Here is a 27270-nt window from a genome sequence, read left to right as displayed (position 1 = left end):
ACAATAATAAAGATATAAAGTAATCAGTCAAATGTCAAATGTTTAATTTAATTCTAGTTTCACCTTATATTCTTACCTTTACATGTTGGTCCCGAGAGAATCTTTGGTGGCGGACACAGGCAGAACGCCTTGCGTCCCTCTTTAACACAGTTAATGCCAGATGGACACTTGTTCTGGCAAATATCGTCCTCATTCTCGCAATTATCACCGCTGAATCCTGGACAGATATGGAGAGAGTAAAGGATACAAGGAAAATCAGACTATCGCAGAGCAACCAAAAATGAGTGAAGTTGGTGCCACCTTGACTGACTTGTGTATAAGTGTATATGATTCAGTGGCCTTGCATGTGTAACATTTTTCAGGGGTGCCCAATGTCTTGAGAGATTTGGGTCCATCTAGGATGACTTAAATTGGCAGTATTAGTGTAGAATGGAAAGGCAAGTGTTCAGTGACATATACGTCCATTTAAATGGTTAGAAGGTGTCGGTTGTAGCAGAGGTGCCCAATGTTAACAGAGATCTGGTCCCATTATACAGTGAGGGTCAGTAAACCCACCTTCTGGGCAGGCACAACTGTATCCAATTGGCTCGAGGAGAGAACAGTTGCCACCATTGCTACACACATTGTCGGAACAACCATCCTTGATCAGCTCACAGGACACCCCACTGTATACTAGAACACAGAAATATAAACATACACACATCAGAAGTAGAATTTGTTCAGGTTTCATCGACTATGGCTGCCACCAGACACTAAGGTAATATCGACTACAGCCGCCACCAGACACTGAGGTAATATCAACTATAGCTGCAACCAGACACTGAGGTAATATCGACTACAACTGCCACCAGACTCTGAGGTAATATCGACTATAGACGCCACCAGACACTGAGGTAATATCGACTATAGACGCCACCAGACACTGAGGTAATATCGACTACAGATACCACCAGACACTGGGGTAATATCAACTACAGATACCACCAGACACTGAGGTAATATCGACTACAGATGCCATTAGGCGCTGAGGTAATATCGACTACATATACCACCAGACACTGAGGTAATATCGACTACAGCTGCCACCGGACACTGAGGTAATATCGACTATAGCTGCAACCAGACACTGAGGTAATATCGACTACAACTGCCACCAGACACTGAGGTAATATCGACTATAGACGCCACCAGACACTGAGGTAATATCGACTACAGATACCACCAGACACTGGGGTAATATTGACTACAGATACCACCAGACACTGAGGTAATATCGACTACAGATGCCATTAGGCGCTGAGGTAATATCGACTACAGATACCACCAGACACTGAGGTAATATCGATTACAGCTGCCACCGGACACTGAGGTAATATCGACTATAGCTGCAACCAGACACTGAGGTAATATCGACTACAACTGCCACCAGACACTGAGGTAATATCGACTATAGACGCCACCAGACACTGAGGTAATATCGACTACAGATACCACCAGACACTGGGGTAATATCAACTACAGATACCACCAGACACTGAGGTAATATCGACTACAGCTGCCACCAGACACTGAAGTAATAGCGACTGCAGATACCACCAGACACTGAGGAAATATCGACTACAGCTGACAACAGACACTAAGGTATGATCGACTACAGCTGACACCGGACACTGAGGTTATATTGACTACAGCTGTCATCAGTCACTACGGTAATATCGGCTACAGATGCCGCCGGACACTGAGGTAATATTAGCAAAATAATCCACCAGACCCTGAGGTAATATATATCGGCTACAGTTGCCATCAGACACTGAGGTTATATTGACTACAGCTGCCATCATGCACTAAGGTAATATCCGGACTCTCAGGTAATATTGACAAACGAATCTACCAGACACTGAGGTAATATCGACTATAGCTGCCACCAGACACTAAGGTATGATCGAAAACAGCTGACCCCGGACACTGAGGGAATATTGGCTACAGCTGCCATCAGACACTGAGGTAATATTGACTACAGCTGCCATCAGGCACTAGGGTAATATCGGCTACAGATGCCGCCGGACACTAAGGTATGATCGACTATAGCTGACCCTGGACACTAAGGTAATATCGGCAACAGCTGCCATCAGACACTGAGGTAATATTGATTACAGCTGCCACCAGACACTGACGTAGTATGGTCTATAGACGCCATCAGACACTGAGGAAATATCGGCTTCAGATGCCATCAGACGCTGAGGTAATATCGACTACAGATACCACCAGACACTGGGGTAATATCGACTATAACTGCCACCAGACACTGAGGTAATATCGGCTACAACTGCCACCAGACACTGAGGTAATATCGGCTACAGCTGCCATCAGACACTGAGGTAATATGTGGACTACAACTGATACCAGACACTTACATGATTGACAGTTGCATGTTGCTGACCCGCCCGACTGCTGGCATGTACCCTGGGTGGTACACGGCTTGACCAGATCACACACTGTGGGTGTGTTTTCACACATACGTCCCTGGGTCCCCTTCTGGCAGCTGAAGTCAGTGAAATTACAATTAGTGCCCCGACACCGGAAAGCTAATTAGTGCTAAAACTGTTCATGTGTTGTCAACAAGCTACACATTACATTTTGCCAAGATCGATATTCATCAAACAATTATCTACCCTCTGATATCCTTTGACCTCTTCGGGGATGGTGGGATAGCCTAGTGGTTAAAGCGTTCGCTCGTTACGCCGAAATCCCGGGTTGGATTCCCCACATAGGTTGAATAAGTGGTGTCCACCGCCGTGATACTTCTGGAATATTGCGAAATGCAGGTGTAACTCACTCACTCACTCATTTTGAACCTTTCAGTATTGTTCGAAATAATCAATTAGTCTCCAGGTTCAAGGATTGGTCATCACATCAAAAAAAGCCGGCTAACCAGCCTTGACCCTTGCCGAAGCATATCCCACTGGGCGCATGCCAGCGGCGAACATCACACGAATGGATCACTGAAAACGAGAGATTACATCGCACGAATGGATCACTGAAAACCAGCGACAACACCACACGAATGGATCACTGAAAACCAGCGACAACACCATACGAATGGATCACTGAAAACCAGCGACAACACCACAAGAATGGATCACTGAAAACCAGAGATTACATCACACGAATGGATCACTGAAAACCAGCGACAACACCACACGAATGGATCACTGAAAACCAGCGACAACACCACACGAATGGATCACTGAAAACCGGCGACAACACCACACGAATGGATCACTGAAAACCAGAGATTACACCACACGAATGATCACTGAAAACCAGCGACAACACCACACGAATGGATCACTGAAAACCAGCGACAACACCACACGAATGGATCACTGAAAGCCAGCGACAACACCACACGGATGGATCACTGAAAACCAGCGACAACACCACACGGATGGATCACTGAAAACCAGAGATTACACCACACGAATGGATCACTGAAAACCAGCGATAACACCACACGAATGGATCACTGAAAACCAGCGACAACACCACAGGATATTCTGAGATGATCAATCATTTTTGCTTCATCTTTATTGGTCACTATCTGTAAACCTGTCACCGTCAGATTGATTCCAGCAGGGGCTCTTCACGACGTTTCTGTCCGTCCTTACTTGCTGGTCAATCACCACAGTAATTCACAGCTGTTACGTGTTCCCTGTTTCGTGTATCACTTGTATGTGGTTATGTTTACAAGTTATTGCCCTAAAATGACAAATGGAATGTGCACATTTGACACAACCGTCTCATTTTTGTTTGCTTCCATTTCATACATAGTTTAAAAGGGTTACCTTCAACGTACCTATTTGGAAATACCTCCCTACAATATATTCTGGATAATGTAACTTACCCAAACTATGCATACATCTAGCACATGTCCTAATCTATCCGTTCTTAATCTAAACGGTCAAACAAAGTCATATTTGTGTTATGACCAAGATCAACATTACTGCGCCATCACGCACCTGCAGAAGTAGTCCTCAAACACAGGGTAGCAGGTGGCATCATTCTGACACGAGATGCCGGTACACGTGTTGCTAATGTTCTGGCAGTTCTTGCCCTCCCAGCCAGGAGTACAGTTACACGAGTAGTCAGCCAGTTGGTCGACACAGGTGCCACCATGCATGCAGGGCAGGGAGTCGCACTCGTTGATCAGCTCCTAGGGAATTATTACACTCACAGTTTTATCAGAAATAGAGATATTGTATAATAAAGACATTATTCAATATCCTTAACCCTCTATCCAGCAGGTGTTACATTTGGTAGGACGTAGACATACAGACAAGTAACAGAAACACACAGAGTAGCAGAAACATCACAGGGGATTAAAACTGGAAGGGTCAGTGATGAAGTCGACTACCAGAGTCTGGTATAACACGGGTGTGATAGTATAGTGTGATGTGTCCAACACGGGTATGATAGGATAGTATGATGTGTACAACACGGGTGTGTGTACAACACGGGTGTGATAGGATAGTATGAGGTGTACAACACGGGTGTGATAGGATAGTATGAGGTGTACAACACGGGTGTGATAGGATAGTATGATGTGTACAACACGGGTATGAAAGGATAGTATGATGTGTACAACACGGGTGTGATAGGATAGTATGATGTGTACAACACGGGTGTGATAGGACAGTATGAGGTGTACAACACGGGTGTGATAGGATAGTATGATGTGTACAACACGGGTGTGATAGTATAGTATGATGTGTCCAACACGGGTGTGTGTACAACACGGGTGTGATAGGATAGTATGAGGTGTACAACACGGGTGTGATAGGATAGTATGATGTGTACAACACGGGTTTGATAGGATAGTATGATGTGTACAACACGGGTATGATAGGATAGTATGATGTGTACAACACGGGTGTGATAGTATAGTATGATGTGTCCAACACGGGTATGATAGGATAGTATGATGTGTACAACACGGGTGTGTGTACAACACGGGTGTGATAGGATAGTATGAGGTGTACAACACGGGTGTGATAGGATAGTATGATGTGTACAACACGGGTGTGATAGGATAGTATGATGTGTACAACACGGGTGTGATAGGATAGTATGATGTGTACAACACGGGTATGAAAGGATAGTATGATGTGTACAACACGGGTGTGATAGGATAGTATGATGTGTACAGCACGGGTGTGATAGGATAGTATGATGTGTACAACACAGGTGTGATAGGATAGTATGATGTGTACAACACGGGTGTGATAGGATATTATGATGTGTACAACACGGGTGTGACAGGATAGTGTGATGTGTACAACACGGGTGTGATAGGATAGTATGAGGTGTACAACACGGGTGTGATAGGATAGTATGAGGTGTACAACACGGGTGTGATAGGATAGTATGATGTGTACAACACGGGTGTGATAGGATAGTATGATGTGTACAACACGGGTATGAAAGGATAGTATGATGTGTACAACACGGGTGTGATAGGATAGTATGATGTGTACAGCACGGGTGTGATAGGATAGTATGATGTGTACAGCACGGGTGTGATAGGATAGTATGATGTGTACAACACGGGTGTGGTAGGGTAGTATGATGTGTACAACACGGATGTGGTAGGATAGTGTGATGTGTACAACACGGGTGTGATATGATACTGTGATGTGTACAAAACGGGTGTGACAGGATAGTGTAATGTGTACAGTGGTAGAAGGCTGTTATCGATTTAAGATCAGTACTTACTGTACAGTTTTTACCGGTGTATTCAGTCTTACACTCACACCTGTAGTCCTGGTTCAGATCCACACAGCGATCTGTTTGCTCTTGGTGACATTGATCTGTGCAGTCCACGACGTCAGACTCACATGTTGTACCTGACAAACAACCAATGCACAAGACTAAGCTTTCCAATAGGTCTCAATCATTTCACAGCATATCTATTGGCGGATGAAGCAACTTCAATGTTTAAACATACTCATTCTTCTTGACTCGCGGAGCTCCTTCGTAGTGTTATATGCAGTTTCAAGGGCCTTTCTGCTGTTACACTGTAGCATGGTATCTCACTGGGCTGGCAATATACTGCATGCACCTCGCTATATCAGTACAATAATCTTAAATGTTGTACACATCTATCTAATGCTGATTGACATGACGAGACTGTACAGTTCGATATGTAGTTACAAAAGCCTTTCTGTTTTATCTGAAATACATCTACCCAATGCTGACAGGATCACGTGGTCAGTTTACCTGCCCATTCAACGTCACACTGTCAGGAGAACAGGGTCAGTTTACCTGTCCAGCCAGCGTCACACTGGCAGGAGAACAGGGTCAGTTTACCTGTCCAGCCAGCGTCACACTGACAGGAGAACGTGGTCAGTTTACCTGTCCAACCAGCGTCACACTGGCAGGAGAACATGGTCAATTTACCTGTCCAGCCAGCGTCACACTGACTGGAGAACGTGGTCAGTTTACCTGTCCAGCCTGCGTCACACTGGCATGAGAACGTGGTCAGTTTACCTGTCAGGGCCAGCGTCACACTGGCAGGAGAACGTGGTCAGTTTACCTGTCCAGCCTGCGTCACACTGACAGGAGAACGTGGTCAGTTTACCTGTCAGGGCCAGCGTCACACTGGCAGGAGAACGTGGTCAGTTTACCTGTCCAGCCAGCGTCACACTGTCAGGAGAACGTGGTCAGTTTACCTGTCCAGCCTGCGTCACACTGGCATGAGAACGTGGTCAGTTTGTCTGTACAGGTTCCATGCACACACGGGCTGCTGGCACAGTCGTCGATGTTGTGCTGACACAGTGATCCCTCGTAGCCGGACATGCACACACAGCGGTAGCCGTCTGACAGATTCTCACAGCGTTCAGTGTTGTTGGTGGTGCAGGGGGATGAGGAACAGAAGTTGATCCTGGTACACTCGCCATTGGAAGCTGGAGAAGCAGTTGTTCAGTTTAGACTTTCCCTGTATTAGGTTTCTATGGCCCACCTGCATTCTAGTGATTATAGCTGATATATATTCATTGAAAAAAGCATAGAGGATAACCTTTTAATCAGGAGTATAAGAAGATTTAGCGACACTGTGGCCATCGAGTGAGCAGGTCAGGCACAGACAAGTCATTGCCTATACCATAACATACAATCAAATAGTTCATACATTAAAACCATCAAACACTCGGCTCCTACCACAAACATAGGGTACTTGGTGCATCTGAAGCCTATCATCTGTATGGGGAACGTGTTTATTAAAAACCGTGCTTCACAATTCCCCCATATTAATACACTGGAAATCAACAGCTCAATTTACATTGTTCAAAGGGATCCTCGCAGATGCAGTCAGCGGTGACGTTGTCGTAATTGCTGATACAGAGGCCGTTGCTGCAGCGTCCTGCTGTACACAAAATCGCCTCATTCTGGCAGTGGTCGTCTCCGAAGCCGGGTTTGCACGAGCAGGAGTAGGAGTCGGAGCCATCGACACACCTGCCGCCGTACAGACAGCCATCCGGGTTCTGCTCACACTCATCTGTGGGGACATAGAGCGACAAGTGATAATCAATGACGATACCAAATTTTATTAAAAAAATCGATGGACTTCACAGAGCCGGTTAACACTAGATGTAGATGTAAACAAACAGTATTCAAGACAAAAACGTCACTTTCATTGGTGACAATCCATCAACGTGTTACTACAGTTAACACCCTATATACATGTTACTACACTGTCAACACACGACTTACCCACGGCAGTCTCACAGTTAACACCCTATATACATGTAGCTACACTGTCTAGACACGACTTACCCACGGCAGTCTCACAGTTAACACCCTATATACATGTTACTACACTGTCTACACACGACTTACCCACGGCAGTCTCACAGTTAACAACCTATATACATGTAACTACACTGTCTACACACGACTTACCCACGTCAGTCTCACAGTTAACACCCTATATACATGTAACTACACTGTCTACACACGACTTACCCACGTCAGTCTCACAGTTAACACCCTATATACATGTAACTACACTGTCTAGACACGACGTACCCACGGCAGTCTCACAGTTAACACCCTATATACATGTAACTACACTGTCTACACACGGCTTACTCACGGTAGTCTCACAGTTAACACCCTATATACATGTAACTACACTGTCTACACACGATTTACCTACAGCAGTCTCGCAGTTATCATCCTATATACATGTAACTACACTGTCTAGACACGACTTACCTACGTCAGTCTCACAGTTAACACCCTATATACATGTAACTACACTGTCTACACACGGCTTACTCACGGTAGTCTCACAGTTAACACCCTATATACATGTAACTACACTGTCTACACACGACTTACCTACAGCAGTCTCGCAGTTATCATCCTATATACATGTAACTACACTGTCTACACACGACTTACCCACAGCAGTCTCACAGTTATCATCCTATATACATGTAACTACACTGTCTACACACGACTTACCCACGGCAGTCTCGCAGTTATAATCCTATATACATGTAACTACACTGTCTACACACGACTTACCTACAGCAGTCTCACAGTTAGCATCCTATATACATGTAACTACACTGTCTACACACGACTTACCCACGGCAGCCTCACAGTTAAAACCCTATATACATGTAACTACACTGTCTACACACGACTTGCTCACGGCAGTCTCACAGTTAACACCCTATAAACATGTAACTACACTGTCTACACACGACTTCCTCACGGCAGTCTCACAGTTAACACCCTATAAACATGTAACTACACTGTCTACACACGACTTGCTCACGGCAGTCTCACAGTTAACACCCTATATACATGTAACTACACTGTCTACACACGACGTACCCACGGCAGTCTCGCAGTTAACACCCTATATACATGTAACTACACTGTCTACACACGACTTACCTACAGCAGTCTCACAGTTAACATCCTATATACATGTAACTACACTGTCTACACACGACTTACCCACGGCAGCCTAACAGTTAACACCCTATATACATGTAGCTACACTGTCCACACACGACTTACCCACGACAGTCTCACAGTTAACACCCTATATACATGTAATTACACTGTCTACACACGACTTACCCACGGCAGTCTCACAGTTAACACCCAATATGCATGTAACTATACTGTCTACACATGACTTACCCACGGCAGTCTCACAGTTAGCACCCTATATACATGTAACTACACTGTCTACACACGACTTACCCACGGCAGTCTCACAGTTCACACCCTATATACATGTAACTACACTGTCTAGACACGACTTACCCACGGCAGTCTCACAGTTCACACCCAATATGCATGTAACTACACTGTCTACACACGACTTACCCACGGCAGTCTCACAGTTATCACCCTATATACATGTCACTACACTGTCTTGACACGCGACTTGCCCACGGCAGTCTCGCAGTTATCACCCTATATACATGTAACTACACTGTCTACACACGACTTACCCACGGCAGTCTCACAGTTATCACCCTATATACATGTAACTACACTGTCTACATACGACTTACCCACGTCAGTCTAACAGTTATCATCCTATATACATGTAACTACACTGTCTACACACGACTTACCCACAGCAGTCTCGCAGTTAACACCCTATATGCATGTAACTACACTGTCTACACACGACTTACCCACGGCAGTCTCACAGTTAACACCCAATATGCATGTAACTACACTGTCTACACATGACTTACCCACGGCAGTCTCACAGTTAGCACCCTATATACATGTAACTACACTGTCTACACACGACTTACCCACGGCAGTCTCACAGTTCACACCCTATATACATGTAACTACACTGTCTACACACGACTTACCCACAGCAGTCTCGCAGTTATAATCCTATATACCTATAACTACACTATCTACACACCACTTACCTACAGCAGTCTCACAGTTATAATCCTAAATACCTATAACTACACTATCTACACACGACTTACCTACAGCAGTCTCACAGTTATCATCCTATATACATGTAACTACACTGTCTACACACGACTTACCCACGGCAGCCTCACAGTTAACACCCTATATACATGTAGCTACACTGTCTACACACGATTTACCCACGTCAGTCTCACAGTTATCACCCTATATACATGTAACTACACTGCCTACACACGACTTACCTACAGCAGTCTTACAGTTAACATCCTATATACATGTAACTACACTGTCTAGACACGACTTACCCACGGCAGCCTCACAGTTAACACCCTATATACATGTAGCTACACTGTCTACACATGACTTACCCACGTCAGTCTCACAGTTAACACCCTATATACATGTAACTACACTGCCTACATACGACTTACCCACGGTAGTCTCACAGTTAACACCCCATATACATGTTACTACACTGTCTACACATGACTTACCCACGTCAGTCTCACAGTTAACACCCCATATACATGTTACTACACTGTCTACACACGACTTACCCACGGCAGCCTCACAGTTAACACCCTATATACATGTAGCTACACTGTCTACACACGACTTACCCACGGCAGCCTCACAGTTAACACCCTATATACATGTAGCTACACTGTCTACTCACGACTTACCCACGGCAGTCTCACAGTTAACACCCTATATACATGTAACTACACTGTCTACACACGACTTACCTACAGCAGTCTTACAGTTAACATCCTATATACATGTAACTACACTGTCTAGACACGACTTACCCACGGCAGCCTCACAGTTAACACCCTATATACATGTAGCTACACTGTCTACACATGACTTACCCACGTCAGTCTCACAGTTAACACCCTATATACATGTAACTACACTGCCTACATACGACTTACCCAAGTCAGTCTCACAGTTAACACCCTGTATACATGTTACTACACGGTCTAGACACGACTTACCCACGGCAGCCTCACAGTTAACACCCTATATACATGTAGCTACACTGTCTACACACGACTTACCCACGTCAGTCTCACAGTTAACACCCTATATACATGTAACTACACTGCCTACATACGACTTACCCACGGTAGTCTCACAGTTAACACCCCATATACATGTTACTACACTGTCTACACATGACTTACCCACGTCAGTCTCACAGTTAACACCCCATATACATGTTACTACACTGTCTACACATGACTTACCCACGGCAGTCTCACAGTTTACACCCCATATACATGTTACTACACTGTCTACACACGACTTACCCACGGCAGTCTCACAGTTAACACCCCATATACATGTTACTACACTGTCTACACATGACTTACCCACGTCAGTCTCACAGTTAACCCCTGTGAAGCCAGGGCGACAGGTGCACTGATACCGAACATCCCCCCAGGAGTTGCAGGTGCCACCGTTCTTGCACGGGTCCTCACTGCAGGAGTTGTTCTTACTTTCGCAACTATAAGGAGAATAATTACCTGTCACAGCATTTCAGCCAATAAGCGTTGAGATTGTCCAACTGATCAACGATTGTCACAATTCTTGCACCGATGGGTCAAAAAGTCTGATATATGAATGTGAATGTTCACTGCAGGTTTTCCCCATCAGTTCCCCCATCAGTTCCCCCATGAGTTCCCCCTTCAGTTCCTCCATCAGTTCCCCAATCAGTTCCCCCCAACAGTTCCCACATCAGTTCCTCCTTCAGTTCCCCCATCAGTTCTCCCTTCAGAACTCCCTTCAGTTCCCCCTTCAGTTCACCCATCAGTTCACCCATCAGTTCACCCATCAGTTCACCCATCAGTTCACCCATCAGTTCACCCATCAGTTCTCCCATCAGTTCCCCATCAGTTCACCCATCAGTTCACCCATCAGTTCACCCATCAGTTCACCCATCAGTTCACCCATCAGTTCTCCCATCAGTTCCCCATCAGTTCATCCTTCAGTTCACCCTTCAGTTCCTCCATAAGTTCACCCATCAGTTCACCCATCAGTTCCCAAATCAGTTCCCCATCAGTTCCCCCTTCAGGTCCCCATCAGTTCCCCATCAGTTCCCCCATCATTTCCTTCATCAGTTCCCCCATCAATTCCCACATCAGTTCCCCATCAGTTCACTCATCAGTTTAATCATCAGTTCAGTCTTCAGTTCCCCCATCAGTTCCCCATCAGTTCCCCCATCAGTTCCCCATCAGTTCCTCCATCAGTTCACCAATCAGTTCCCCCATCAGTTCCCCAATCAGTTCCCCCATCAGTTCCCCATCAGTTCCTCCGTCAGTTCATCCATCAGTTCCTCCAACAGTTCCCCCATCAGTTCCCCCATCAGTTCTCCCTTCAGTTCCCCCATCAGTTTCCCCTCCAGTTCCCCCATCAGTTCACACTTCAGTTCACCCATCAGTTCACCCATCAGTTCCTTCATCAGTTCCCCCATGAGTTCGCCTTAAGTTGCCCCATCAGTTCCTTCATCAGTTCCCCCATGAGTTCGCCTTAAGTTGCCACATCAGTTCCCCATCAGTTCCTTCATAAGTTCCCCCATGAGTTCGCCTTCAGTTGCCACATCAGTTCCCCATCAGTTCCCCCATCAGTTCCCCCTTCAGTTCACCCTTTAGTTCCCCCATCAGTTCCCCCTTCAGTTCACCCTTTCGTCCTCCATCAGTTCACCCCTCAGATCCCCCATCAGTTCCCCAATCAGTTCCCCCATCAGTTCCCCCACCAGTTCCCAATCAGTTCCTCCATCAGTTCCCCCATCAGTTCCCCGTTCAGTTCCCCCATTAGTTCCCCCATCAGTTCCTCCATCAGTTCCCCCATCAGTTCCCCAATCAGTTCCCCCATCAGTTCCCCGTTCAGTTCCCCCATCAGTTCCCCCATCAGTGCCCCATCAGTTCCCCCATCAGTTCCCCATCAGTTCCTCCATCAGTTCACCAATCAGTTCCCCCATCAGTTCCCCAATCAGTTCCCCCATCAGTTCCCCATCAGTTCCTCCGTCAGTTCATCCATCAGTTCCTCCAACAGTTCCCCCATCAGTTCCCCCATCAGTTCTCCCTTCAGTTCCCCCATCAGTTTCCCCTCCAGTTCCCCCATCAGTTCACACTTCAGTTCACCCATCAGTTCACCCATCAGTTCCTTCATCAGTTCCCCCATGAGTTCGCCTTAAGTTGCCCCATCAGTTCCTTCATCAGTTCCCCCATGAGTTCGCCTTAAGTTGCCACATCAGTTCCCCATCAGTTCCTTCATAAGTTCCCCCATGAGTTCGCCTTCAGTTGCCACATCAGTTCCCCATCAGTTCCCCCATCAGTTCCCCCTTCAGTTCACCCTTTAGTTCCCCCATCAGTTCCCCCTTCAGTTCACCCTTTCGTCCTCCATCAGTTCACCCCTCAGATCCCCCATCAGTTCCCCAATCAGTTCCCCCATCAGTTCCCCCACCAGTTCCCAATCAGTTCCTCCATCAGTTCCCCCATCAGTTCCCCGTTCAGTTCCCCCATTAGTTCCCCCATCAGTTCCTCCATCAGTTCCCCCATCAGTTCCCCAATCAGTTCCCCCATCAGTTCCCCGTTCAGTTCCCCCATCAGTTCCCCCATCAGTGCCCTATCAGTTCCCCCATCAGTTCCTTCATCAGATCACCCATCAGTTCCCCTTCAGTTCCCCCATCAGTTCCCCCTTCAGTTCCCCCATCAATTCCCCCATCAGTTCACCATCAGTTCCCCCATCAATTCCCCATCAGTTCCCCATCAGTTCCCCCATCGATTCCCCCATCAGTTCACCCTTCAGTTCTTCCATCAGTTCACCCTTCAGTTCCTCCTTCAGTTCCCCCATCAGTTCCCCCATGAGTTTTCACATCAGTTCCCCATCAGTTCCCCAATCAATTCCCCCATCAGTTCACCCTTCAGTTCTTCCATCAGTTCACCCTTCTTTTCCCCATAAGTTCCTTCATCAGTTCCCCCATCAGTTCCCCTCCGGGTTGCCCCATCAGTTCACCCATCAGTTCCTCCATCAGTTCACCCATCAGTTCCCCAATCAGTTCACCCATCAGTTCACCTTCAGTTGCCCCATCAGTTCCTCCATCAGTTCCCCCATCGCTCCCCCATCAGTTCCCCCATCAGTTTCCCATCAGTTCCCCATCAGTTCCCCCATCAGTTCCTCCATCAGTTCCCCCTTCAGTTACTCCATCAGTTCCCCCTTCAGGTCACCCTTCAGTTCCTCCATCAGTTCCCCAATCAGTTTACCCATCAGTTCACCTTCGTTTCGTCCTTTCCTTCATGTTTAGAAATTAAGTGTAGGTAATTTCGGATATGAACAAAAATGCCATTAGTTTATGATACATCTGATGAATGAACAGCTAATTTTATTTAGGTTCGTCTATTGTAACACGCTGCTTCAGTTCCCCATCAGTTCCCCCATCAGTTCCTTCATCAGTTCCCCCATCAATTCCCACATCAGTTCCCCATCAGTTCACTCATCAGTTCACTCTTCAGTTCCCCCATCAGTTCCCCATCAGTTCCCCCGTCAGATCCCCATCAGTTCCTCCATCAGTTCATCAATCAGTTCCCCCATCAGTTCCCCTTCAGTTCCCCCATCAGTTCCTCCATCAGTTCCCCCATCAGTTCCCCAATCAGTTCCCCCATCGGTTCCCCATCAGTTCCTCCGTCAGTTCATCCATCAGATCCTCCAACAGTTCACCCATCAGTTCCCCCATCAGTTCTCCCTTCAGTTCCCTCATCAGTTTCCCCTCAAGTTGCCCCATCAGTTCTTTCATCAGTTCCCCCATGAGTTCGCCTTAAGTTACCACATCAGTTCCCCATCAGTTCCTTCATCAGTTCCCCCATGAGTTCGCCTTCAATTGCCCCATCAGTTCCCCATCAGTTCCCCCATCAGTTCCCCCTTCAGTTCACCCTTTAGTTCCTCCATCAGTTCACCCCTCAGATCCCCCATCAGTTCCCCAATCAGTTCCCCAATAAGTTCCCCCACCAGTTCCCCATCAGTTCCTCCATCAGTTCCCCCATCAGTTCCCCGTTCAGTTCCCCCATCAGTTCCCCGTTCAGTTCCCCATCAGTTCCCCCATCAGTTCCCCAATCAGTTCCCCCATCAGTTCCCCGTTCAGTTCCCCCATCAGTTCCCCCATCAGTTCCCCCATCAGTGCCCCATCAGTTCCCCCATCAGTTCCTTCATCAGTTCCACCATCAATTCCCCATCAGTTCCCCATCAGTTCCCCAATCAGATCACCCATCAGTTCCCCTTCAGTTCCCCCATCAGTTCCCCATCAGTTCCCCAATCAATTCCCCCATCAGTTCACCCTTCAGTTCTTCCATCAGTTCACCCTTCTTTCCCCCATCAGTTCCTTCATCAGTTCCCCAATCAGTTCCCCTCCGGGTTGCCCCATCAGTTCCCCCATCAGTTCACCAATCAGTTCCTCCATCAGTTCACCCATCAGTTCCCCAATCAGTTCACCCATCAGTTCACCTTCAGTTGCCCCATCAGTTCCTCCATCAGTTCCCCATCAGTTCCCCCATCAGTTCCCCCATCAGTTTCCCATCAGTTCCCCATCAGTTCCCCATCAGTTCCCCCATCAGTTCCCCCATCAGTGCCCCATCAGTTCCCCCATCAGTTCCTTCATCAGTTCCACCATCAATTACCCATCAGTTCCCCATCAGTTCCACCATCAGATCACCCATCAGTTCCCCTTCAGTTCCCCATCAGTTCCCCCATCAGTTCCCCCAACAGATCACCCATCAGATCACCCATCAGTTCCCCTTCAGTTCCCCCATCAGTTCCCCATCAGTTCCCCCATCAGTTCCCCATCAGTTCCCCCATCAATTCCCCCATCAATTCCCCATCAGTTCCCCATCAGTTCCCCCATCAGTTCCCCCATCAGTTTCCCCATCAGTTCCCCATCAGTTCCCTAATCAATTCCCCCATCAGTTCACCCTTCAGTTCTTCCATCAGTTCACCCTTCAGTTCCTCCTTCAGTTCCCCCATCAGTTCCCCCATGAGTTTCCCAATCAGTTCACCATCAGTTCCCCAATCAATTCCCCCATCAGTTCACCCTTCAGTTCTTCCATCAGTTCACCCTTCTTTTCCCCATCAGTTCCTTCATCAGTTCCCCCATCAGTTCCCCTCCGGGTTGCCCCATCAGTTCCCCCATCAGTTCACCAATCAGTTCCTCCATCAGTTCCTCCATCAGTTCACCCATCAGTTCCCCAATCAGTTCACCCATCAGTTCACCTTCAGTTGCCCCATCAGTTCCTCCATCAGTTCCCCCATCAGTTCCCCAATCAGTTCCCCCATCAGTTTCCCATCAGTTCCCCATCAGTTTCCCATCAGTTCCCCATCAGTTCCTCCATCAGTTCCCCCTTCAGTTGCTCCATCAGTTCCCCCTTCAGTTCACCCTTCAGTTCCTCCATCAGTTCACAAATCAGTTCACCCATCAGTTCACCTTCGTTTCGTCCTTTCCTTCATGTTTAGAAATTAAGTGTAGGTGATTTCGGATATGAACAAAAATGCCATTAGTTTATGATACATCTGATGAATGAACAGCTAATTTTATTTAGGTTCGTCTATTGTAACACGCTGCTCCTTTCTGTAAACCAGCACCTGGTGGTTATTACTGTAACTTATTAAAACGGAAAATGCATTCGCAAGACGCATGTTACAGTTCCCCCATTAGTTCCCCCACCAGTTCTCCTTCAGTACTCCCTTCGGTTCAACCATCAGTTCACCCTTCAGTTCCCCATCAGTTCCCCCATCAGTTCCCCATCAGTTCCCCCATCAGTTCCCCATCAGTTCCTTCATCAGTTCCCCCATCAGTTCCCCTTCAGTTCACCCATCAGTTCACCCTTCAGTTCCCCCATCAGTTCCCCCATCAGTTCCCCATCAGTTCCCCCATCAGTTCCCCGTCAGTTCCTTCATCAGTTCCACCATCAGTTCCCCCTTCAGTTCCCCATCCGTTCCCCCATCAGTTCCCCAATCAGTTCCCCTTCAGTTCCCCCATCAGTTCCCCTATCAGTTCTCCCTCAGTTCCCCCATCAGTTTCCCCTCCAGTTCCCCCATCAGTTCCCCCATCTGCTCCCCCTTCAGTTCCCCCATCTGTTCCCCATACGTTCTCCCTTCAGTTCCCCCATCACACGCAAGAATAGTGTTACATGTGACCTACTGTGGTTGTGTGTACTGGCCGCCAGAGGGACACACACACTCGTGTCCACCAATCAGATCCCGGCACACGCTGTCGCCTCGGCAGTCATTGGTTGAACAGTCATTCCTCAGGTCCGTCTGGCAATATGTGCCGTTGAAGTCTGTGGTAAACATGTGCATGCACAATAACATTAGACCGGCAATTCTACAATCAGAGTCGTTTATTGTTACCTATGTCACTTATAAACCTGCAGTGCCATCATCCTTCTGTTCTCCAGTTGGGTTAAATATCATAAACAGGGACGTTACAATATCTCTGGGACCTTACATTGTATCCCAAGATTTTTTATAAATACGTCCGTTTAGATTGTAGAATATAAATGTTTATCGCTAGTACTTTATTTTGCATGTGAACACAATGTAATGAAATGTAAAATCAAATGACAAATGTTTTCATTACATTACCAAGAATCGAACTCACAACCTTCGTATCTGTAGCCTGGTGCACCACTATACCTGTATTGTTAAGTTATACCTGTATTGTTTAGTTACACCTGTATTGTTTAGTTACACCTGTATTAGACACGGCCAAAGTGGACAGTGGACATGCGTGAACATATTAGATACATACATGGCTTTCTGTCGCACAGCTTTTCATAGTATGACTCAGTTGCGCCGGTTGTATTTTTCATTCCAGCTTGTTCTTCATTGAGTAAGATACACGCGTTGTTGTGCGTGTAAAACGCCATGGCAACACAGGCTGAGTTACTTATACATTCAGCACTGCAGGCAGCCACAGTAGTGCTGGGCAAGTATGCGATGTACTCAGCACCAGGATTGAAGTCTGTTTCGCTCCTTTCCATCTTGCATTCCGTGGCTTAAACATATAATTGTTGTGAAGTTCGCATACACCTTCATCGGTATTACTATTGTATCAAGACATAGGTACTTTTCTCTTTGGTTCCCCGTTATTTACTGTTACACGATGATTGGGGTCGTGGTGTTGCAGAATAGGTTTTACTGACTATGAGATTAAAACACTGGTGCTATGGCTATGGTACGTTGTCCCTCTGTCCGTTGAATGTGGTACGTGGTCCGGATAAAGAGTTGAAGCACGATCAATGTCTTGTTAAAAAATCTCTGTTTTCTCAGACACAAGCACGAGACTCAGTGGACATTAGCATTCATGTTTGTTTTAAAACGTATGGTAACGTGACGCCTGTCCAAGCAATGAATCCGCTATTAATACATCAACATAATTGGGCCACTCACCAGCGATACATTCACAGTCGAATCCCCCAAGTTTGGGTTTGCAGGTGGCACCATTCAGACAGGGGTTAGATCTGCAGTAGTCGATCTCAGACTCGCACCCGTCCCCGGTATAGCCTGCAAATACAGAGCGAATACTTTGAATACGTGAAATACTTTTTTATGCATTCACGTTCTTAAAACTTCTAAATTGCCTATCAAAGACGTCAAGGACAGGACTGTAATACTTATGTTGGTGAGGTTCAGTTAGGGGCAAGGTCAATATTGATCAACCGATATGGCCTTTGGAAGAGCGGCATGTTTAGTAAATGTAGGAGAAATGTTTCTAGCACTTGAAAACAATGGAACAGTTGTATGTATGTGTGTAGATACATCAATTCTGGCACATTTTGAGAAATCAGCGACTGTACATCTGAGCTGCTTGACAGGCACATGTGTCAGGGAACGGCGTATCGATGCTGTACATATTGCTCAAGAAGTAAAATTGCAGAGAACAGTACCTCAGTGCTATAGATGTTGTCCTAGGACTAATATTGCAGGGAATAATGTTTCAGTGCCACACATATTGTCCAGGGACTAATATTGCAGGGAATAGTGTTTCAGTGCCACATATATTGTCCAGGGACTAATATTGCAGGGAATAGTGTTTAAGTGCCACACATATTGTCCAAGGACTAATATTGCAGGAAATAGTGTTTCAGTGCCACACATATTGTCCAGGGACTAATATTGCAGGGAATAGTGTTTCAGTGCCACACATATTGTCCAGGGACTAATATTGCAGGGAATAGTGTTTCAGTGCCCCATATATTGTCCAGGGACTAATATTGCAGGGAATAGTGTTTCAGTGCCACACATATTGTCCAGGGACTAATATTGCAGGGAATAGTGTTTCAATGCCACAGATATTATCCAGGCACAAGTATTGCAGGAAACGTGTCTCAGGTCAACACATAGTCACACAAGACACATGTAAATATAGGTGAGATGTGGTGAGAAACAAGGACATGTGACCTAGGTATTTGAACTGAGAGGCATGTGTAAATCCTGGTGAGACGTAATGGATCTTACACGAAGGTTCAGTTGCTAACAAATGGGTAAAAAAAGCGAATCATATACTTGCTTCTGTCCCATGAAGACAGCATTTTCTGTGACTAAAGTCAACACGAGAACACATCAACCAATTGTGAACACCAGCTCATCCTTGTTAATAATTCTGAAGTGTTTCTGGGCCTACCTTTCGAATACAGTACCACAATTTTTTTTCAAACACGTGTTAATACACTATGACTTAATTTGTAGTATTTTGTTGCCAGTCACACCGGCGAAACAATGCCCTGTGACGTCAGGGGTCATCGAGTGTGCATAACCTCCTCCTAGTGATCTATCATCTCTACATGAAATGTCATTGAATACGCCAAGCGCTGTGGAGAGTTTTGAATATTTGTTTACTGAATATAGCCTGCGGCGGCGCATTTTATAGCAAGCGCTAGTTTACGAAAGCACTTTTATTTTTTATAAAAATTTTATTTCGTTTTTCTCGTAATTCAAGTGGCTAAAAGGGTTATAAATGGGAACTTATATACATATATTATTTTTTCGGTGCATACATTTTCATTATTGTGCACAAGAATGTAGTATATTGGCGCTGAACACATACAAATATCACTAGTGTTAGGGTAGGTTACCCCGAACTCTATCCTAAGCCCTTGGATCCCCTTTACGATCAATCACCCCTTTTTGATCATTAGGGTTAGGTACCCGTTTAGTGGCTTTTAGATTACCCGAACTCTGTCCTTAGCCCTAGGATCCCCTTTACGATCAATCACCCCTTTACGATCATATAGGGTTCGGTAAATCCACCTGTTTAGTTTCTATTATAGATTCTATAGCGGCTCCTAATATTCTTCACACAAAAACATCGAGTAAAAAGAATGAAATGGTTTTGTGTCGAATACTTTGGTTAGATTCTACTGAAAACTGTCCTGGAACATTCACACAAGCCACATTCACCGGCTACATTCTTTCAGTACTGATTCAAAAGCGAACTCACCGTTGTGTCGTCACTAGCCTTGCACATGCCTCCCTCGTTCCTTACTATTATCCACATCATCCTTACATTGTTCCCTACCACACTTTTCTGTCACAAAATCCACCCAACGAATTATTAAATAACACGTCATTCATGCGTACTCGCGAGTTCAACGTCTGACCTCTGACGCTTGGAGCCGTTTTCGTTTCGCGCCATATCGGATCATTCCTCGCCACTCGGTATCTTGTAGATTACGGAATGGGATGAGCGTGCCAAATGGCATCGGGATAATTTGTAAGTGTCGATAGGCTAAAGTCACGAGACACCATGCCTACTCGTAACCTTCGGGAGCACCTTTAGAATACAGTACCACAACTTCTCGTGAGGACGATCTCTGCCGTAGGTCACATGTCACAAGACAAGCAACCAGTTTTAGTGAGAATCCGTCGGACGCGAATCCGCGACCTTCGGATTGTTAGCCTGACAGCTAACCGACTGAGCTACGTCCACACTGTTAAACTTAGTGCAAATTTACCTTATCATGCCTATGACGTTACGGAACTGAACGAAAAGGGTCGAATAGGTGACGGACACTTACGAAGGTTACGGGTAGGCGTGGTGTCTCGTGACTTTAGTCTACGGACACTTACGAATGATCCCGATGCCATTTGGCACAGTCGTCCCATTCCGTAATCTACAAGATACCGAGTGGTGAGGAATGAGCCGATATGCCGCGAACTGAAAACGGCTCCAGGCGTCAGACGTCAGACGTCGAACTAGCGAGTGCGCATGAATGATATGGTATTTAATAATTCGTCGGGTGATTTTTGTGACAGAAAAGTGTGGTAGGGAACACTGTAAGGATGATGTGGATAATAGTAAGGAACGATGGAGGAATAAGCATGACTAGTGACGACACAACGGTGAGTTCGCTTTTGAATCAGTACTGAAAAATGTAGCCGGTGAAAGTGGCTTGTGTGAATGTTCCAGGACAGTTTCCAGTAGCCAAAATATTCGACACAAAACCATTTCATTCTTTTTACTCGACGTTTTTGTGGGAAGAATATAAGGAGCCGCTATATAATCTATAATAGCCACTAAACGAGTACCTAGCCCCTAACCCTAATGATCGTAAAGGGGTGATTGATCGTACAGGGGATCCAAGGGTTAAGGATAGACTTACGGTAATCTAATAGCCACTAAACGGGTTCCTAACCCTAATGACACTGGCGACATTTGGATGTGTTCAGCACCACTAAATATCCCTAACAAACTACATTATTGTGCATAATAATGAAAATTAATGCACCGAAAAATAATATATGTATATTAGTTCCCATTTATAACCCTTTTAGCCACTTGAATAACGAGAAAAACGAAATAAAAATTTTATAAAAAATAAATGTGCTTTCGTAAACTAGCGCTTGCTATAAAATACGCCGCCGCAGGCTATATTCAGTAAACAAATATTCAAAACTCTCCACAGCGCTTGGCGTATTCAATGACATTTCGTGTAGAGATGATAGATCACTAGGAGGAGGTTATGCACACTCGATGACCCCTGACGTCACAGGGCATTGTTTCGCCGGTGTGACTGGCAACAAAATACTACAAATTACGTCATAGGGTATGATCACGTGTTTGAAAAGTTTGTGGTACTGTATTCTAAAGGTAGGCCAACCTTCGTAAGGGTCCGTCACCTATTCGACCCTTTTCGTTCAGTTCCGTAACGTCGTAGGCATGACTAGGTTAATTTGCACTTTGTTTCACAGTGTGGACGTAGCTCAGTCGGATAGCTGTCGGGCTAACAATCCGAAGGTCGCGAGTTCGCGTCTGACGGATTCTCACAATAACTGGTTTGCTTGTCTTTGAGACATTTGACCTACGGCAGAGATCGTCCTCACGAGAAGTTGTGGTACTGTATTCTATACCTTTAGAATACAGTACCACAATTTCTTCAAACATGTGACAATACCCTATGACGTAATTATATGCTTAAGAGGGGACGACTCGTGTTTGGTTATCCAGCCTCTGTATAGCAGGTACATTCGTCTATGAAACATCAATAAACAACTTAATTTGTTTACAAGTACACCCGTATATGAAATATCCATAAACAACTCACTTCGTTTACAAGTACACCCGTCAATGAAACATCCATAAACAACTCACTTCGTTTACACGTACACCCGTCTATGAAATATTAATAAACAACTCACTTCGTTTACAAGTACACCCGTCTATGAAATATCCATAAACGACTCACTTCGTTTACAAGTACACCCGTCTATGAAATATTAATAAACCACTTAATGTGTATACAAGTACACCCGTCAATGAAACATGCATAAACAACTCACTTCGTTTACAAGTACACCCGTCAATGAAACATCAATAAACCACCTAATTTGTTTACAAGTACACCCGTCTATGAAATATCCATAAACAACTTAATTTGTTTACAAGTTCACCCGTCTATGAAACATCCATTAACAACTCACTTCGTTTACAAGTACACCCGTCTATGAAATATTAATAAACCACTTAATGTGTATACAAGTACACCCGTCAATGAAATATTAATAAACCACTTAATGTGTATACAAGTACACCCGTCAATGAAACATCCATAAACAACTCACTTCGTTTACAAGTACACCCGTCTATGAAATATCCATAAACAACTCACTTCGTTTACAGGAACACACGTCTATGAAACATCCATAAACAACTTAATTTGTTTACAAGTACACCCGTCTATGAAATATCCATAAACAACTCACTTCGTTTACAAGTACACCCGTCTATGAAACATCCATAAACAACTTAATTTGTTTACAAGTACACCCGTATATGAAATATCCATAAACAACTCACTTCGTTTACAAGTACACCCGTCTATGAAACATCCATAAACAACTCACTTCGTTTACAAGTACACCCGTCTATGAAATATTAATAAACAACTCACTTCGTTTACAAGTACACCCGTCTATGAAATATTAATAAACCACTTAATGTGTATACAAGTACACCCGTCAATGAAACATCCATAAACAACTCACTTCGTTTACAAGTACACCCGTCTATGAAATATCCATAAACAACTCACTTCGTTTACAAGTACACCCGTCTATGAAATATTAATAAACCACTTAATGTGTATACAAGTACACCCGTCTATGAAATATTAATAAACCACTTAATGTGTATACAAGTACACCCGTCAATGAAACATCGATAAACAACTCACTTCGTTTACAAGTACACCCGTCTATGAAATATCCATAAACAACTCACTTCGTTTACAAGTACACCCGTCTATGAAATACCCATAAACAACTCACTTCGTTTACAAGTACACCCGTCTATGAAATATCCATAAACAACTCACTTCGTTTACAAGTACACCCGTCTATGAAATATCCATAAACAACTCACTTCGTTTACAAGTACACCCGTCTATGAAATATCCATAAACAACTCACTTCGTTTACAAGTACACCCGTCTATGAAATATCCATAAACAACTCACCTTGATTACAGGAACACACGAGTCGGTGGTACATGTAGGAACAGCTTCCTGTGCCATTTTCAGAACAGACTCCAGAACACATCGTTGTATCTACAAGATAGACAAGTATATACCTTCAATACAAATATTCCCCAGGACGGGTAGGCAACGAAGCTTTGCGACTGTGAATTACGAGTATATCCCGCAGCAAACACATATCTAGTACAACCTGTAATAACATGTTAATCTACGGGAAGGTACACATTACGTACCTAGCATGTTAGATTGGATGAGCCTGGTAACAATAAGTAGACCCGTGAAGATCCGGGGAACATATCATCCATAATTCTATCAGAAAAATATTTGAAAGTTTACTGGGGCCTTTAATATTGTAACCGCCCCGTGAAGATCTGGGGTAGAATAGATCTTCAGCAACCCATGCTTGCCGGAAAAAGACGACTATGCTTGTCGAAAGAGGCGACAAACGGGATGGGGTGGTCAGGCTCGCTGACTTGGTTGATGCATGTCACCCTATCCCAATTGCATGGATGGATGCTCATGATGTCATTCACTGGATTGTCTGGTCCAGACTTGATTATTTACAGATCGCCGTCATATAGTTGGAACATTGTAACACGTCCCATTTTAATTCTGGAAACCCAAAAGTCCAGAAACTCTACGCTCTTTCCCCAGTCTCGGTTAAAGGTATTTACAAAATTAAACATTCCGTTTTCATGGGAACATACCAAGGAAGAAAAAATGAAAAAAAAATTGTTTAAAAACTCAATATTTAGATTATGTCGCCCATGGGCCTGCCCATGGGCGAAGTGTGGCCCATGGGCCTGCCCATGGGCGAAGTCTGGCCCATGGGTAGGCCCATGGGCAGGTCCATGGGCGAGAATATGTTCCTTTACTTAAAACTCATGTTTTTGTTTCGCAAATACATTTAATGTATTTATTGAAGTGTCATGACACAAAATTTAACTCATTTTAACTTAATTCAACTATTTTATAGCGATATTGAAATATTTCGCCCATGGGCGAGAAAAAGGTTTGGCCCATGGGCGAGAATATGTTCCTTTACTTAAAACTCATGATTTTGTTTCGCAAATACATTAAATGTATTTATTGAAGTATCATGACACAAAATTTAACTCATTTTAACTTAATTCAACGATTTTATAGCGATATTGAAATATTTCGCCCATGGGCGAGAAAAAGGTTTGGCCCATGGGTAGGCCCATGGGTAGGCCCATGGGCAGGCCCATGGGCAGGCCCATGTTCCTTTACTTAAAACTCATGATTTTGTTTCGCAAATACATTTAATGTATTTATTGAAGTATCATGACACAAAATTTAACTCATTTTAACTTAATTCAACGATTTTATAGCGATATTGAAATATTTCGCCCATGGGCGAGAAAAAGGTTTGGCCCATGGGCGAGAATATGTTCCTTTACTTAAAACTCATGATTTTGTTTCGCAAATACATTTAATGTATTTATTGAAGTATCATGACACAAAATTTAACTCATTTTAACTTAATTCAACTATTTTATAGCGATATTAAAATATTTCGCCCATGGGCGAGAAAAAGGTTTGGCCCATGGGTAGGCCCATGGGCAGGCCCATGGGCGAGAATATGTTCCTTTACTTAAAACTCATGATTTTGTTTCGCAAATACATTTAATGTATTTATTGAAGTATCATGACACAAAATTTAACTCATTTTAACTTAATTCAACGATTTTATAGCGATATTGAAATATTTCGCCCATGGGCGAGAAAAAGGTTTGGCCCATGGGCGAGAATATGTTCCTTTACTTAAAACTCATGATTTTGTTTCGCAAATACATTTAATGTATTTATTGAAGTATCATGACACAAAATTTAACTCATTTTAACTTAATTCAACGATTTTATAGCGATATTGAAATATTTCGCCCATGGGCGAGAAAAAGGTTTGCCCCATGGGCGAGAATATGTTCCTTTACTTAAAACTCAGGATTTTGTTTCGCAAATACATTAAATGTATTTATTGAAGTATCATGACACAAAATTTAACTCATTTTAACTTAATTGAACTATTTTATAGCGATATTGAAATATTTCGCCCATGGGCGAGAAAAAGGTTTGGCCCATGGGCAGGCCCATGGGCGAGAACATGTTCCTTTACTCAAAACTCATGTTTTTGTAGCGATCTTTAATGAACCCGGCCTTACCTCTCAAAACGTTTTGACAGTTTATCATACGAATTCATGTGCGTGTACTCCAATTCATTGGAGTTATTTTCCACAACATTAAATTTTAGTTAGTTTCTATTTCATTTCCCGTTTTTTATGTCCCGTTGATACATCACACTGGGCAATTACGTGACACTAGGTATGCAATATACAGGTACGCGTGCGCGTATTTTAATGAAAAAAACTATTCGTCTTTTATTGCATAACGTTTGGCTGAATATCTTACATTCTAACGAAATCTCGAAATAATTATTTAATTACAAGCAGTGTCGAACTGACCAGTAGGAATTATGTTTCAATGCGATTGAGGAAAACGTGAGTGAATATTGTGACACTAAAGCAACTTTTAACTGCATTGTCACTTTTGGTATGAAAATGGAAATAGTTAAGAAAAACGTAACAGCCTTCTTATGATAATTCTCATATTCTCATTAGTACGTTGTGTCTAATTACAGTGTCGGCCTTATTTACAGGTGATTCTACAATACTTGTTGTCAGTCAATTACAATCTGCCACACCACGCGTGAATAAACAGTTATGCAGGTGTTGCTGTGGGCAAATACCTAGCCTGTACATGTATATTTTTGTGGATACATGTATTACATATTTTCGTTGATATGTGGATATATTAAGCACCAAGACACAAAAAGTTTATGAAAGATGAATTTGTGCCTTGATATATATATTCAACGCGAACGATGCTTGTATTTTCTCCGCGATCCTGATGTGTATCATCGTTTAATTGGTCTTTCATTAAAAGTATGTTGTGAGGCGATATCAAAGGAGCCGCTCAATATACACAGTGTCGTCCGTTTCGCGTGAACTACCACCCTACCCTGTCAGTAAGAGTTATGTAATCGGTACACAAATATATTTGGTGCGATGTCAGTGTGGAAGGAGTTTGAATTACGTCCGCCAGTGGCCACAGAAAGTATAGTACCAATCAACAAGGCCAATGCCGTACTAATAACCTAGTGACTCTCGTAACAACGGCTGTCAATATGTCTGCTACATCTACCATACCATCATCCCTGTCACAACTGGCGTATTAACGGTTT

The 27270-nt window shown here is 44.2% G+C and overlaps 1 protein-coding gene across 3 annotated transcripts in view; it reads right to left on the bottom strand.

Moving 5' to 3' along the window:
- The window catches only part of LOC124126022, a 103749-nt gene that overhangs the window by 28707 nt on the left and 47772 nt on the right, over positions 1 to 27270 (bottom strand). For all 3 annotated transcript variants that reach the window (XM_048392802.1, XM_048392803.1, XM_048392804.1), the window contains exons 31-42: positions 23991 to 24080; positions 18427 to 18540; positions 17786 to 18031; positions 17177 to 17315; positions 11361 to 11494; positions 7337 to 7552; positions 6729 to 6962; positions 5773 to 5903; positions 4020 to 4213; positions 2415 to 2542; positions 556 to 672; positions 77 to 217 (exon numbers count right to left, since the gene is read on the bottom strand). In XM_048392802.1, coding sequence (XP_048248759.1) covers positions 77 to 217; positions 556 to 672; positions 2415 to 2542; positions 4020 to 4213; positions 5773 to 5903; positions 6729 to 6962; positions 7337 to 7552; positions 11361 to 11494; positions 17177 to 17315; positions 17786 to 18031; positions 18427 to 18540; positions 23991 to 24080 — 1884 coding nt within the window. The remainder of the gene's footprint in view (positions 1 to 76; positions 218 to 555; positions 673 to 2414; positions 2543 to 4019; positions 4214 to 5772; positions 5904 to 6728; positions 6963 to 7336; positions 7553 to 11360; positions 11495 to 17176; positions 17316 to 17785; positions 18032 to 18426; positions 18541 to 23990; positions 24081 to 27270) is intronic.

Source organism: Haliotis rufescens, unplaced genomic scaffold (genome assembly GCF_023055435.1).
Source record: "Haliotis rufescens isolate VD_foot unplaced genomic scaffold, xgHalRufe1.0.p SCAF_11, whole genome shotgun sequence".
Taxonomy (NCBI): domain Eukaryota; kingdom Metazoa; phylum Mollusca; class Gastropoda; order Lepetellida; family Haliotidae; genus Haliotis; species Haliotis rufescens.
This window is presented reverse-complemented; position numbering and strand designations above follow the sequence as displayed.